The sequence below is a fragment of the Mauremys mutica genome, chromosome 17 (genome assembly GCF_020497125.1).
Source record: "Mauremys mutica isolate MM-2020 ecotype Southern chromosome 17, ASM2049712v1, whole genome shotgun sequence".
In the NCBI taxonomy this organism is placed as follows: Eukaryota; Metazoa; Chordata; order Testudines; family Geoemydidae; genus Mauremys; species Mauremys mutica.
Window position 1 is genome coordinate 23,371,911 of NC_059088.1, and position 16,359 is coordinate 23,388,269.

Below are 16,359 nucleotides of genomic sequence, written 5' to 3' on the forward strand. Positions count from 1 at the left end.
GAGGAGCTGCGGCGCGCTGTCCTATCACGTGACGATGAAGAGGCCAACGCGTCTAGGTCAGTCACGTGACTGACGGGGGCGGAGCCCAGCGCCTCCTGTTCCATCCCTGGAGCTGCTGCTGGCGAGTGGAAAGGGAGATTTGGGACCAGGCGATCCAGGGGGGCGGGGGTCCTGGCCCCACCACCTACAGGGGGCAGGGGAGCTGGGGTCATGGCCCCATCATGCACAGGGGCCAATTTCAGGAGCTGGAGGGCAGGGGACCCAGAGGGGCTCAGGTGCTGGCACCCAGCTTTCGCAAGGGCTAAGGGAGAGGGGCAATGTGAAGCGGGGCTGGGCTGAGTTCTTGGTCCCCAGCTTCCCAGAGGCCCAGGAGGCGCATAGGAGAGAGGGCTGTCTGCTTGGCAGGTGCCTGCCCTCATGGGACGTGTCATATATGGGCCATGGTAAAATCATGTCAATGCCTTACTGTGTCATGCTATCAAATCACCTTCTTGTTCCTCCCATGGTCTTGGCCATGCCGCTCTGTAGGCAGCCGCAGGTGAGAATGTCATTGCACCATGCAAGAAAGCCAATACAATGCACTGTAAAGCTGACACCTGCAGTTACCGCGTCACAGCATTGCAACACTATGCCAGAGTTTCGTTATGGTGGCTCATGAGGTTAGCAAGGCATGTTAAGGTTATAGCAGGGGTCAGCAACCTTTCAGAAGCGGTGTGCCAAGTCTTCATTTATTCACTCTAATTTAAGGTTTTGCGTGCCAGTAATACATTTTTAGGTCTCTTTCTATAAGTCTATAATATATAACTAAACTATTGTTGTATGTAAAGTAAATAAGGTTTTTAAAATGTTTAAGAAGCTTCATTTAAAATTAAAATGCAGAGCCTCCTGGACCGGTGGCCAGGACCCGGACAGTGTGAGTGCCACTGAAAATCAACTCGTGTGCCACCTTTGGCACATGTGCCATAGGTTGCCTACCCCTGGGTTATAGTATACACCCATCCAAACTCATCCCCTTGTATAAAGGTTCTCACACTGCTCGTCACAAAGGACTTCCTAGTCACATGGGATTGGCTCATTTCTAGCTGTCAAATCACATGAAGATATCTAAAAATACACTAAATACTTTCCCCACTGAAAGATTTTGAGGACCTCTGAGATGGGGTCTTGGAAACAACCCTTTTGTTTTGTTTTTTTGCTCTGAGTGCTAAATTTTATTTTATTTTTCCATTGGGGGCAGCCAATATTATGTTGTCCAACTACTCTGTATTCTTATACAAATCACTTTTGTGGACTCTGGCACGCAACACACAATAAAGGGTGTTACAAGATACTACATGTGTGTAAGATTATCAGAAAAAGTATAATTATGTGAAAACCAGGATTGATCATATTCAGGTAAGCATTTACAGAAGCAGGGAAAGGAGGGTGTGAAAATTATATCTGCAAACTTAACTTCTACATTTCCCAACATGATTGCTTAAGAGGAACCTTAAAAAAACTGGAGAAAATTAAATGAGAACTCCATCCAAAAAAACCTAAGTTTTTGACACAGCAAACACAGCAGAAGCAGCTGTACTCTCCCAGGACTCTGAGAACTTTTTATTTTTTACTCTTATTTTCAGCGTAAAGAGGCTTGGAAGTGGGTGGAGATATGTTTACACTCATTTTAAGGCCCCTTTAATGGGACCACAGTATAAATGAGAATAAGGTTCTCAACCTCTACTGTTTTAAAAATAATCTGCAAATGATGTATATGAATTTCATAATCCACATCCTTTGCTGCCAATCAACAGAGTAAAATAAAGGGAAGGAGAATGAAAATACTTGCAGCAGCAACTTTATTCTGGAATAAATCAGACCTAAACTCAGGTTTTTCCCTATTTTCACAAGCACTGCCAACTAGGAGATTATAATTAGAGCCCGGCACGGATACAAAATTTGGATCCACATCCACCGGCTATCCGCAAAAATGGTCCATTGTTATCTGCATTCACAGATGTGGATTTCTGCCGATATCCACGGATTTGCAGGGCTCTAATTAAAATGAGCAGTAAGCAATATTTAAAGGAATTGTTCATAAAAGGGAAAGCTAATTCTAAACTCTGAATTAATATAGTTTGCTTATGTTTGTGTCACCCAAGAACAGCAGGACAACATGCTAAAATGGTCACTTTATTAACAGATAGACACAACATGGCAACTGCTCAGAAACAGAGATTCTATAGTATGATGTCCTTCAGTCATGCCCTGGTGGAGAAGGGAGATCAGTCTCCGACATTGGCCTCTCGGCTCAGACTAGCAATGAGGCGATCAGATCTGACAGTGGTGTGTTCTGGGTTTTTTTTTTTGTTGTTGTTTTGTTTTGTTTTTTTAAACCAAAGTCACTGGGCTGTTTCCCCAGCTATTGTAATTCTTTGGATTTAACAGCCTAGCCAGGGGTCCTGTCGATTCTTCCTCATTAGAAATGCAATCTTCCTGGCCATCTCTGAATTATAAATCCGCCGGCACATCTCATAGGTCTCCCGCTGCCTCTTGCGGCATGGTTTCTCATAGTACCGGCGTCGTTTGGCATCCTCAATGATCCCATCCACGGTTAGAATTCTGAGGAAATTAATCAAGTGTCAGATTTTGCATTTCTCAAGGGCCTTACAGTTGAGCATAATAAAGAGCTTTACAAGCACATTCGTTAAGTCTAAAGTACAGTGAAGTCAGTTGTCCACACGGTAAATCAGGGGAATGGAATCTAGAAGTCCTATCTCTCAGCCCCCTGCTCTCACCATCAATCCACACTCCCTCCCAGTCAATGGCACCAACAGGCGACTTCAGCACAACTGGCATAATTTATTAAGCAGCAAAAATAATGAACCCTCCCAGCTGCCTCTCATTACAAATGATATCCCGTTTTGCAGATTCAAATTTGTCCGCAAACCTGATGTTTTCTAAACTGTTTCTAAATTATTAACATCAGAAATGTGAAATCAGAAAAAAAAGGGTGATTTCAGCTAGAGAAAAGGGCCCCATGCAATTTTCAAATCTCCTGTATTAATCCATATTTCCTGGGCCTCATTTTGGGGTCATTGGCCTCATTGAGAACTGTATGGAGGAAAATAAAATCTCTTTAAAACCTTGTTATAAAACTTGGTTATCAAACTATCTGGTAGCTGTGAAAAAATCATGGATTAGTGGGACTGTGGCAGCTACCTCCATTGTTAGATTTTAGAGTCTCTTTTCTCTCTAGGCTGCAGGCTCATTCATGTGCTATTCAGCAGAGGGTAGTGGTGCAGAGAGATTAGAGGCGGCCACATATAGTCTGACCCAGACATTGCTGCAGGCAATAGAAAGACTCCCATTGACTTCAAGGGGCTTTGGATCAGGCTGTGCATCACCACAGAGATGAGGAACCTTTTATCCACAACACATTTTGTAAGAGAACAGACTCAGCTACACAAAGGCCTCCTCGATAAGGCTGGCTTACATACATTTCACTGAATGCGACAAGGCTGTTTCAGCTGCATTCCTGTGCTAAGTTATTCACGGAAATGGTCTCAACAGCATTACTGCTGCCAAGCTATCCGTTATAAGCAAGCAGGACTGTGTCCTTCCCCATTCTGTAACTGAGCAAGTGAGCCTTGCCCTACCGAAGTTTTCCTTGCCATGTCAACTCTCATTCCCCTTCTCTCACAGTAGGACTGCTACCAGAGTTCGGGTAGTGGCTCTCAACCATTTCCCATGTATTTTAACAGAATAAGGGGTTAAGAATTTGTAGCTAAAAGGTTCCCGACTGTGTAGCCTATAGGATTAACCTGCTTGCTTATTTTATATCTTTTCTTATAGTTTAAGTATTTGGTTTATTGTAATAGGTTTATAGATTTATATTAAAGTAAGTTTGGCTGTAATGCAAGGGACCTACAGGCCATATTCTATACGTTGAACTAAGGCAAAGTTAGCATATCTATGTCTGGGACCTTTCACCCAGATAGCAAGTCAACACCCACATATCTGTCTGAGATCTTTCACCTAGATAGATAAATAATGGAAGAATGGCATAGGGGGTTTCCAAGTCTGTGTACCCACAGACTTAACAGGTACACCACAAGGAAAGAACCAAAATAACCGAAGAACAAAAATAACGTGGGTGTGTATGATCTAATGTCATTACTATGTATGTACATGTCCTCAACATGTACAAACATACTAGCCTATGGAGTAAGTGTACCCTAACATTTTTTGTGGGTGAGGAATGAAGTTTGGGCATAGGAGGAAGGATTTCAGGCACTTGTGCCCTATAAAAGAGGTGATCCACCTTGCTAGGGTGCTCTATCTACGACGACTACTACTATTAGTAGGCTGTACTTGGTTTTAATCAAACTTTCTGAGTTCCAAGCAGACTAGGCTAAGCTTGGTTTCCCTAAGCTTTTGTTCTTAGTTTTGTTTAGTATATACAATCTTGGAACTGTTTGCAATTGTCTTTGAGAACACATGGAGGATGGGTGAAGTCCCAGAAGACTAGAGAAGGGGAAACATAGTGTCTTTAAAAAGGGGAATAATGAGGACCTGGGGAATTATAGACCAGTCAGACGGACTTCAATACCTGGAAAGATATTGGAACAAATTATTAAACAACCAATCTGTAAGCACCTGAAGGATAGTCAAGTTATAAGGAACAGCCAGCATGAATTTGCCAAGAACAAATCATGCCAAACCTACTTAATTTCCTTCTTTGTCAGGGTTACTGGCCTAGTAGCTAGGGGAGAAGCAATAGATGTGCTATATCTTGATTTTAGTAAGGCTTTTGATAGTCCCACATCACATTCTCATAAGCAAACTAAGAACACGCGGTAGATGAAATTACTATAAGGTGGGTGCACAATAGTTTGAAAGACGGTACTCAAAGAATAGTTAATTGTTCACTGTCAAACTGGGAAGGCATATCCAGTGCGGTACCACAAAGGTCAATCCTGGGGCAGGTATTAGTCAATATTTTCATTAATAACTTAGATAATGAAGTGCAGTGTATGCTTGTAAAATTTGCAGATGACACCAAGCTGGGAGGGGTTGCAGGCACTTTGGAGGCCAGGATTAGAATTCAAAACGACCTTGACAATTTGGAGAATTGGTCTGAATTCAACAAGATGAAATTAAATAAAGACAAGTGCAAAGTACTTCACTTAGGAAGGAAAAATCAAATACACAGCTACAAAACGGGGAATAAGTGGCTGGGTGGTAGTACTGCTGAAAAGGATCTAGAGGTTATAGTGGATCACATACTGAATGAGAGTCAACAATGTGATGAAGTTGCAAAAAAGGCTAATATCATTAACAGGCGTGTCATATGTAAGACATGGGAAATACTTGTCCTGTTCTACTTGGCGCTGGTGAGACCTCAGTTGGAGTACAGTGTCCAGTTCTGGGTGCCACTCTTTAGGAAAGAATCCAAAGGAGAGCAACAAAAATGATAAAAGGTTTAGAAAGCCTGATCTGTGAGGAAAGGTTAAAAAAACGGGAGACGTTTAGTCTTGAGAGAAAGACTACTGAGGAGGACCTGATGATAATCTTCAAATGTGTTAAGACCTGTTATAAAGAGGACCGTGTTCAGTTGTTCTCCATGTCCACTGAAGGTGGGACAAGAAGTAATAGGCTTAATCTGCAGCAAAGGATAGTGAGGTGAGATACTCAAAAAAACCTTTTTAACTATAAGGATAGCTAAGCTCTGGAACAGGCGTCCAAAGGAGGTTGTGGAATCCCACCACTGGCAGTTTTTAAGACAGGTTGGACAAACCCGTCAGGGATGGTCTAGATTTACCAGGTTCTGTCTCAGCACAGAGGGTTAGACTGGATGACTTCTCGAGGTCCCTTCCAGCCCTACGTTTACATGAAACAAACTACCAACAAGTGGAAAGAGTTGTTTCATGCATTCACCCCTTGCCTGCTAGTCAGAGAAAAACTCCTAACCACAGATTGCACTTGCAGAACTATAGTGGGCTTTCTGATATGCCATGTCAGACTACATGCACATTTAACAGCTTCAAATGAGGAGCAGGGTGATTTAGTGGTTGCTGAAAGGCCTTGATGCAAAGGCCAAGTTACTGACTTCATTGGATAACCTTTAACAAGACCCTTGGATCTCAGCCAGTCCAGCTGCTAAACTGTGTAAATACACATGCTGCATAAGAATTCAGTTCACATAAAATTGCCTGAGATCCATTTTGTCCGTGGCTTAGGACACTGACAATAACTGTAGCATAGGAGTGTATCTCCTCCTTCAGGCACTAGAGGAATTTATCTGTCACAGCTGTCAGTCAACGACAAAGCTTAGGTCTTGTCACATCAGACTGCAGCTTTTCCAAAGCAAGATCAGGAATAGTTGCTTCCTTTGCTTTCTCCTGCAAAGGAGAGGAATTTTACAGAGAAGGGAAACAGAACCAGAGAGATCGGGGAAGTGACTTGCCACAGGTCACAGAGTAAATCTGGCAAAGCCAAGATGATAACCCAGACCTTCTAGCTCCCACACATGTGCAAAACCATCCTTCCTCCTCTGTCAGAGCAGTCATAGAATAACAGAAGTAAGAGAAGGACCTATTAAACCACCCAGAAGTAAGAGAAGGACCTATTAAACCAGAAGGACCTATTAAACTACACTGAGGCCCAACCACTTGTGGTTTGTGATGTTCAGTTTTACAATGTACTGCATAAGGAGGCTTATACCACTTCCCAAAGGAGAGGAATCCATAGCCTAATATCACACTACTGGGAAGTTTTCCTTGAAATTCAGTCAGGATTTTCCTTTTCTTAATTTCAAACCATTACCTCTAGTTATTCCACCCTACTTAACTCCTCTCCTACATCTTTCAACTTACACCTTATTCCCCTTTTAGCCAAACTACACTTAAGATCACTTACACTACAAACACGAAACTTTTTCTCTTGCTTGTGTGGGCAGAAAAAGACATGTATAGGAACCATGTTTTAGCCTAAGTATCTTAAAGAGTTTAAACATGGTTTCCCAACATCTATATGACAACATGTTCTCATCTACGCAGGCAAGAATAAATCCTGTTCTAACACCGTTTGCCGACAGCCATGCTTAGACATGGCTATTTTAAAAAGCACAGACAGGGCCTTAATCTTTCCTCTGAAATTGATCCCTCCACCTGCCTGATCATCTTTTGTTGCTCTTTATTCTTCAGGATTGAAGAAAATCAGAATGCACAATAGGGGGATTTCACCACTACCTAGAGAAACCTGCTGTTTAGCTTCCTTTCATATGAAGTTCTTGATGCGTCTACTTGTGAATCTCTTATCAAGAGCACATCAAGGGCTAATTCAGACAGAGCTTATACAGATTTAGCAACCTGCTGTACTGATGCTTGACCTGTCCAGTAATACAGCCTTGATCAAACCTGTTACAGATTTTAAAGGGACACCGTCAATTACAGCAGCAAAGAGTCCTGTGGCACCTTATAGACTAACAGACATATCGGAGCATGAGCTTTCGTGGGTGAATACCCACTTCGTCGGATGCATGTCAATTACAGTCATTTAGGCCAGCAATTTAGGCATGGAAAGAAAAGGTTTTACAAACCTGATTATTAACAACAGAGTTTTAATTACATTATTTAAAAAAAAAATCAATGAAAACTGTTTTTTGTTGAGATTTAAAAATTTCCTTTTGGTGTTGGGAACTCAAACACTGCAAGGTCTCTGACAGGGCATGTGAACCAGAAAATGGAACTGACCAGAAAAACGTGAAATTGGTTAGTTAGTTTTCGTCGCCCAAACAAAATAAACCCAATAAAAAAACCCATCAGTAAAAAAAATAATGACATAAGTTAGATTTTAAAACAACATTACTCCCGAGGAAACAAAAAACAACAAGGAGTCCAGTGGCACCTTAAAGACTAACATATTTATTTGGGCATAAGCTTTCATGGGTAACTTTCACTCCATGCATCTGAAGAAGTGAGGATTTTTTACTCACGAAATCTTATGCCCAAATAAATCTGTTAGTCTTTAAGGTGCCACTGGACTCCTTGTTGTTTTTGTGGATACAGACTAACACAGCTACCCCCTGATTCTTGAGGTAACAGAGTGTAAAGTACTGCTAGCATCACAAATAAAGAAATCTGCTTTTTAAAAAAATATTTTTTTAATCTGACAGTTTCCCTTTAACAAAGTTCAGATTTGAATAGAAGCCTTTTTAGAGACTAAGCATTCACATGGCAATGCACGCAGCCTGTATGTCAGCAGATAACGTGTGTAAGATAAATAGTCTTCAATGGACTGAAAAACCCACCCACAAGTGTCCAGCATCCAATAAGATACAGCTCAGTTGTCTCTGGTTCCCCTCCTTGTCACAAAAGGGCAGCCAATCGGAAGGCAGCAAGTTTTTCTGCATCAAGCGCTTGTTATGTAACATCGTGCGCTTAGTTAGTCCCACGGGCAAGGGCTGAGCGATACACATGTTCAGCTCACCAGCTGCACAGGCATTTTAAAACGTGTTGCCCTTTGTACAGTTCTGAACACATACTTATGGTGTAATTGCAGTCCAATCTATATTTAAACCAACAACCACGATCTGCAAATCTGCTGGGCACAGAAAGGAGAGAAGAAATACCAAGCCGCACATTGTGTATACTGCTGTTAAAAAGGGATGCAGTCAAGGATCTGAGGGCCAGAAACTGACCTGCAAATACGTTTTTTTTCAATGAGCTAATGAGTGCTGAATGGTTCCAACTGCAGCTGGTACTTAAGACCCCTCTAGCCCTGGTCAGCCAGCTCCAACCCGGTTATGACCTGGCATGCACCGTGCTGCAATAGCACAGCAATCAAAGAAGCCCAGTGTAGCATGGAGCCAGCCTATAGGGCATCATGTATACACTGGTTTGAAGTACAGGGCATAGCTTTGCAAAACTTGTTACAGAAAGGGAGCCTTTGGATACAGAAATACGTGACTTTGCAGAGCCATACCAGGTTCTTAAACACCACTTCCTGGACTCTAGTGTAATCCAGCTCCGCACTTCAGCAAAGTTCTCAGTTTCACATCACCTGGGAGCAGTAGCTAGATAGAAAATCAGGACTATGGGGGAGACTTAAATAAAAGGCTTTAATATTTAGGAACATAATCCTATAATTAATAACCTTTTACATGTTTACAGCACCTTTCAAATCCACAGGATATAAAAGCACATTGCAAACTACATGCATATAGCACCGCTGAAAGGCAGCCAGCTCTGGGGTGAAGGGGGCTGACCAACGGATACATGGCATACTGCAGAACAGGGCATAGCAAGGGAGAATAAAGGTTATACTCTGCCTTTGAAATAAAAGCAGCTGTCTCTTCTAAACTTCTTTATGACGATGCAGAGCTGATCTCAAAACCACCCCCAGGTAAATGAAGTATTTGCCTTACACGGCAGAAAAGAGGTTTTATGCTAAACAAACCCCAGGCCCAAAGTCCAATCTTTTCCAAAGACAGTCTCATTATCAGACAGGAGGGGAATAACGCAAACAGAGGACCCTAACACACACATAACAATGTGCAAGAAATCACAGTTTTAGTCATAACTCCTGGCCTCAAAACACTAGCCCAGGAGATCAAAGCACTTAACAGACGCTGAAGCCTGTTCACAGTGTATGAATCAATGTCACAATGAAATTGAGAGCTAACCAAGAAAAGATATTGCCCGTCTGGATTTTTAGAACTGAGGCCAGCAGAGGTCAGTATGATCACGAGACTGAAGAGTAAGTATAACATTGGCACACAGCACAAAACATTGTCTACCAGTTACCGCAGATTAGTAGATATCTGAATGAAGATACAAACACACATGCTAGTAAAGGAGGTAAATCCCAAAGTAAGGCAATATTAAAATATACGTGCTGGGCTTATGGGACATTAGGGATTTGTCTACACTACACAGCTTGGCCATGTCGCTAAAAGTCAGGCAGTGTAAACGCTGTTTGTCAGCACTTTTGTGGACAAAATATTTCCACTCCCTACGAGGGGGTAACGCGTTGTGGACAGGAGCGCACTCCTGCCGACAACGAGCCATTTACATTGCCACTTGCCACGATAATAGTTGTGTCTTTCGGGATGGAGGGCTTTTTTAAGCACCTATGAATCACAAAAGTTTTGTCGTTCAATTGGCAGTGTAGACAAAGCTTTAGACAAGCTTCGCTATATTTGTGGCTCACTCACTCAACCGTAGTAGAAGATACAATGCCTATGCTATCAAGAGCCCTGGTCCCATTATTCTAGTGCAGTCTATATAGCCATATGCCTACAATGAGGGACCCTCAAATACACAAACATGGACTCAGGGGAATCCCCAGAGGCAGAGTGGTGTAGTGGTTAGTGCAGATCACTGGGCATCAAATCTTCATACTAGTCTCAGCTCCACCACTGACCCTCTGACTCTCTCCTCGAGCAAGTCACTTCACACACACCCCACACACTGTTTCCCCATCTGTAAAATGGGGATAAACCACCCATCTCATGGGGCAAGGAAAAGAACTGTAGGACTTAGTTAATGTTAGTTCCTCAGATGCAAGGTGCTAGAGAAAGACAAAGTATTATTATTATACAGCATGTTACATTTGCAGACATTGGTTAATCTACAGAAGGGAAGTACAGTATTTACATTTTGCGGATGGAGAAACACAGATCTTGTCTCACAAGCAGTGAGAGAGTTCTTGTCAAAGCCAGAAATCGATCACAGAACCCTGGCTCCTATGTTCAGGCCCATTATTTACTGAGCTCTGACGATATACTTGGCAATGCACAAACACAGGAAAATTCCCTAGCAGCTTACAAGGTAAATCACATACACCAGGCTATGCCTCCTCTCTGATGGATGGAGATCTACACCCCCTCACTGTAGAGCACTGCCCAAGGAACTCACATTAACCTGGAAGAATCAAATGATGGCCAGAGAACAATAAGGGAAAGGCAGTGAAAAAGACATTACATTCTAACCAGGGTCCAGCCATGAGGTTTGACAATTTATCTTGAAATGAAAAGGCCTGGCATAAATTAATATTTCTTTCCCAAAGACAGAGTTCTCCACTCACCTAAGACCTCATCCAGATCTGATGAGCATTATCCTTAACGCCTTCGAGTGTTCCAAACAAATGGCATCCTACCACATGTATGCCAGACCTCATGGTCACACAAATGTCCCTTCACAGCATCATTCGGAATAAGAAAACAAGTGTCACAGTCCAATATACAGACACTGCCCAGTGATCAAATATTGTATGATAAAACACTGAAGCATTTTAGTCTGTTGTTTCTGAGCAACAAGTAAAGGGGGTTAATAACACAGCAAGAAGTTTACTATCCCTACACACTGGAGACCTTCGTTTCTATCACAGATACTGCAAGCTGAAGGTCTTGTCTTGAATTCAGTCAGTGTTAGTTTGGGGTGCACAAGGAATGCAGGATCAAGCCGTAAGCCATCACGCAAGTTACATCATTTTAATTTTCATGACAGCAATTTCCTCAAGAATTAAAAGTTCAGCTGAATTTCCACACTTCATTTCTCTTTGTTCTAAATTAAGCCTCCCACCTCTGTGCCATCCTTCATAGGCATGAACAACAATCATATTTTATCCTTCTCTGACGCTTTCCATCTTAGGATCTCAAAGCTTCCCAACACATCTGCAAGGTGGGCATTATTCTCATTTTCCAGGCGGGAAGCTGAGGTGCAGAGAGAAGTGATTTTACCAAGGCCAGGCAGGTCAGGTTTATCCAGATGATATATCAGCAGCTGATTAGGAAAATGAAGCCGTGTTTCTAGTCCACAAAATCATCCTTCTTTCATACAATATGGAAAAGGCTTAGTGGGCCATTTAGTACAATGTTTCTCAACCTTTTTGATACCAGGAGACTGGCTTACTGCCTTCCTAAACTGTGCCAGGGAGATCTCAGGGACTGGTTGTTGAAAAACCCTGATCTAGTACACCCCAATGCCAATGCAGGATAACTCTCTCCAGTCCAGTTTTTAGTGGACTGTCCCTTCTAATTGAAGCGAATGAGCTTCACTCAAATCCTATAGAATGTCACAGTCCAAAATCTTGATATTAGCAAATACTTCCTAGTACTCAGCCAATATTTTCCTTTTCCTTAAATTATCACCCCAATTTTCTAGTTATAACCCTTTTGTGCTGCTCTCAACTAGTCCTTCCACTCACTGGCATCTACACCTTTTAAATACATGCACATGGTTTTTGTGTCCGTCCCCCTTCAAATGATCAATGTGAAATATTCATCCTTTCACAGGTTTACTGGCTTTAATCTATGCTAAATGTTACTTTACATTTCAAGGGGAAAAGGTAATACAGATTTAAATGTAGTGATTTTAATTAACACAGTGTTGGGACACTCATTTTCATGTGACAAAATGAAAATGTTAAGTGAAGCTGAGAGACTGTGGTTGCCTTGTGCATTTCACATACATGATGAACCCAAGTTTGCTGAACTCCATTTCACTGAAGCTCAGTTATTATTAATTAGGATTAACGAGTTCTTCCCTTTACTTGAGACCTGGACCTTTTGCCAGGCCCAGGACCAGCCAACTTGTTTCAGACTAGATAGAACAGCCTAACAGGATCATAGCCCTGTAAAGCCACTTAGGATTCTCTTCACTGCAGTTTAAAGTCAGGGAACAGAAAATGCACACTCACCAGTACTTGTTAAAGCCCCTACCTCCGATTTTTCTGTGTTCTCAAGTGTCGCCATCCACTTTGGTCACAATCATTCAATTGACAGAAGCAAAAATAGAATCCAGACTCCTGACCCCCCAAGCCACTGCTCTAACCACTAGACCACATACAATTAAAACTATTACTACTTGTTAGAAATCTCTCTTCCCCAGTAGGGGTTGAGCATACGATTTGCTCAAGTGTTTCTTTGCTCTAACAGTATGCAAAGAAATACAAATCACAATTTATCTGAATGGAAGTAACCAACCAGAGACAAACCTAACAGTATTTGCCACAAACAAGTACAGAGGACTCTGTGCTCATCAGTAAAATGCAGCCACTTCAGGAGTGGAGTCTGACAGCTGTTAACATTTACCTGTTTAGTATCCTGTAAGCAGCATCCACATTCCCATTCTGGACCATCACCGTTCTGGCAATAAATTTCAGGTGATGTGACATTTTGGGCGTAGCTGTTCCTGAAGAAGCTTAAATCACAGAGTTAGAGCGCTCTGTGCTGTGTTTTTGGCTGCCTCGCAGATAACCTGCTCTTCGGGGAGGCCACTGAAGTGAAGTCTGAGATCTGGGGGGAAAAGAAGCCCCAAAACTTAAGCATAAATAACAGATTTCTAAACAGACACTTCTTGTGCCTTTTCCAATTGATGTGTATGGTGCAGAGCAATTGATTTGTTTCTAGCCCAAGGTCCTTTTCTTTAGTAATTTTTAACCAGATCTCTTTTGACCCTATTAACAGCAAACTGTTGCACACCAGCAGAATTCTTGAAAATGCTACTAGATGTGCCCAGATTCCCTCTGGTCAGGCCTTGCTTGGCCTGTGCTGCACTGATCACATTTTTAATTACTATCCCTTTCAAGACATGCTTTAAAAAATAACAATTGTAAAGTGCGTAGGGGATTTGGGCTAGTTTGAGCATTTGCTCTCCAATGGCAAGGAAACGTTTGTGAAAACGTTTGCCAAAAATCCCACACGTATTAAGTACTATTAATTGCACAAGGTGCAAGCAACACCCTCTCATTGAGGGATCCTTCTATCCCCTCTTCCTCCGCCCCCCACCCTTTCTCGGCTGGGGGGGGATGTCATGCCCCCACCCGCCTCTGCTGCCCCTCCCTGGGCTGGGGGTGCCATAAACCCCTACCCCCGCATAGCTGGGAGGGGGAACCCATGGCGGGGGGGAGGGGGCGTCCCTCACCCCTCCCCGGGCTGGGGGGGTGCATCCCCCTATTCCCCTCCAGGGCTTGGGCCCCGCTTCGCCCCGGGCAGGCCGAGCCCAGCCTGCCCAGGAGGGGCCCGACTACGGCGCCGGGCCCAGCTTCCACGCGAGCCCGGGGATCCCGAGCGGCCTCCGGCCGCAGCACCCGAACCGCGCCCTGGTCGCCGCCCCCACGGGGGGCCCAGGCCCTGCGAGACACTCACCCCGCCCGAGCGCCCCGCGGGCCGGCCAGCCACAGACACCGGAACCGGAACCGCAACGTAGCACCGCCCCCCCATCCCGCCTGGGAAACCATGGCAACCAGGCCCGCCTACTGGGGGGGGTAGGAGGAGGTGTTGGGGTTCAGGGCAGGGGGATGCTGGGGTGCAGGGCAGAGGGAGGTGTTGGGGCGCAGGGCAGGGGGATATTGGGGCGCAAGGCAGGGAGAGATTGGTGTGCAGGGGAGGGGGATGTTGGGGCACAAGGCACGGTTAGGCAGTTCCCATATTTTCAGGGCAGACCTCTCCTCCACTTATTCTCCCAAGAAACCTTGTGGATTTCATGGGTGTGTGGTTTGGGGTGGGATCTTGGGAAAACTCATAGTGTTGCACATGAGCAATACCACAGAAATTTAAGCGAACATAAGAACATAAGAAACATTGTTATACTCCTAGCCTTCACAACCTCCTCAGGTAAGGAGTTCCACAAGTTGACTGTGCGCTGCGTGAAGAAGAACTTCCTTTTATTTGTTTTAAACCTGCTGCCTATTAATTTCATTTGGTGACCCCTAGTTCTTGTATTATGGGAATAAGTAAATAACTTTTCCTTATCCACTTTCTCAACATCACTCATGATTTTATATACCTCTATCATGTCCCCCCTTAGTCTTCTCTTTTCCAAGCTGAAGAGTCCTAGCCTCTTTAATCTTTCCTCGTATGGGACCCTCTCTAAACCCCTAATCATTTTAGTTGCCCTTTTCTGAACCTTTTCTAGTGCTCGAATATCTTTTTTGAGGTGAGGAGACCACATCTGTACACAGTATTCGAGATGTGGGCGTACCATGGATTTATATAAGGGCAATAATATATTCTCAGTCTTATTCTCTATCCCCTTTTTAATGATTCCTAACATCCTGTTTGCTTTTTTGACCGCCTCTGCACACTGCGTGGACATCTTCAGAGAACTATCCACGATGACGCCAAGATCTTTTTCCTGACTCGTTGTAGCTAAATTAGCCCCCATCATGTTGTATGTATAGTTGGGGTTTTTTTTCCAATGTGCATTACATTACATTTATCCACATTAAATTTCATTTGCCATTTTGTTGCCCAATCACTTAGTTTTGCGAGATCTTTTTGAAGTTCTTCACAATCTGCTTTGGTCTTAACTATCTTGAGAAGTTTAGTATCATCTGCAAACTTGGCCACCTCACTGTTTACCCCTTTCTCCAGATCATTTATGAATAAATTGAATAGGATTGGTCCGAGGACTGACCCTTGGGGAACACCACTAGTTACCCCTCTCCATTCTGAGAATTTACCATTAATTCCTACCCTTTGTTCCCTGTCCTTTAACCAGTTCTCAATCCATGAAAGGACCTTCCCTTTTATCCCATGACAGCTTAATTTACATAAGAGCCTTTGGTGAGGGACCTTGTCAAAGGCTTTCTGGAAATCCAAGTACACTATGTCTACCGGATCCCCCTTGTCCACATGTTTGTTGACCCCTTCAAAGAATTCTAATAGATTAGTAAGACACAATTTCCCTTTACAGAAACCATGTTGACTATTGCTCAAGAGTTCAAAATGTGTTGGTTTAAATCAAACCCTTATTATGAGAAAGTCAGGCAACCAGCTATATTTCAGTGCCAAGGTTATAATGCCATAAATAAAATAAATTAGCTAGAAGTGTCACAGAGATGGATACAGTAAGAAAAGAGAAGTAGATAATGTGACACAGCGATGAGCGTGCTAGGTAGAGACAAACAGAGAGGTGATTAATAGATTAGATTCGGAATTCTTCCTATAATGTCCGACATCACTTAGGGCAGTGGTTCTCAACCAGGGGTACATGTAGCCCTGGGGCTATGCAGAGGTCTCCCAGGGAGTACATCAACTCATCCAGATATTTGCCTAGTTTTACAACAGGCCACATAAAAAGCTCTACTGAAGTCAGTGCAAACTAAAATTTCACACAGATAAAATGAGAAGGTAAGCAATTTTTCAGTAATAGTGGGCTGTAACACTTTTGTATTTTTATGTCTGAATTTGTAAGCAAGTAGTTTTTAAGGGTAATGAAACTTGAGGTACACAAGACAAATCAGACTCCTGAAAGGGGTACTGTAGTCTGGAAAGGTTGAGAACCACTAGCTTAAGGGACAATGTTCTGCCATCCCTGTCAATCCTGCTGTTTTGCAGAATGGTTAATTTATTGTGTTTCTATAACTTAA

At 43.1% G+C, this 16,359-nt stretch overlaps 1 protein-coding gene across 2 annotated transcripts; it reads right to left on the reverse strand.

The window, feature by feature from the left end:
* Positions 1 to 2,355: 2,355 nt before the first annotated feature.
* MRPS21 (mitochondrial ribosomal protein S21) lies at positions 2,356 to 14,233 on the reverse strand. Of its 2 annotated transcripts, none has more exons than XM_044990617.1 (3): positions 14,135 to 14,233; positions 13,079 to 13,282; positions 2,356 to 2,601 (listed from the first exon to the last, which is right to left on the reverse strand). In XM_044990617.1, exons 2-3 carry the CDS (start codon positions 13,159 to 13,161, stop codon positions 2,421 to 2,423), a joined length of 264 nt encoding a protein of 87 aa, XP_044846552.1. In that variant the 5' UTR covers positions 13,162 to 13,282; positions 14,135 to 14,233; the 3' UTR covers positions 2,356 to 2,420. The 2 variants fall into 2 exon arrangements, with proteins under 2 accessions (XP_044846552.1, XP_044846551.1); XM_044990616.1 differs by lacking the exon at positions 14,135 to 14,233 and adding an exon at positions 13,911 to 14,034.
* Positions 14,234 to 16,359: the final 2,126 nt, after the last annotated feature.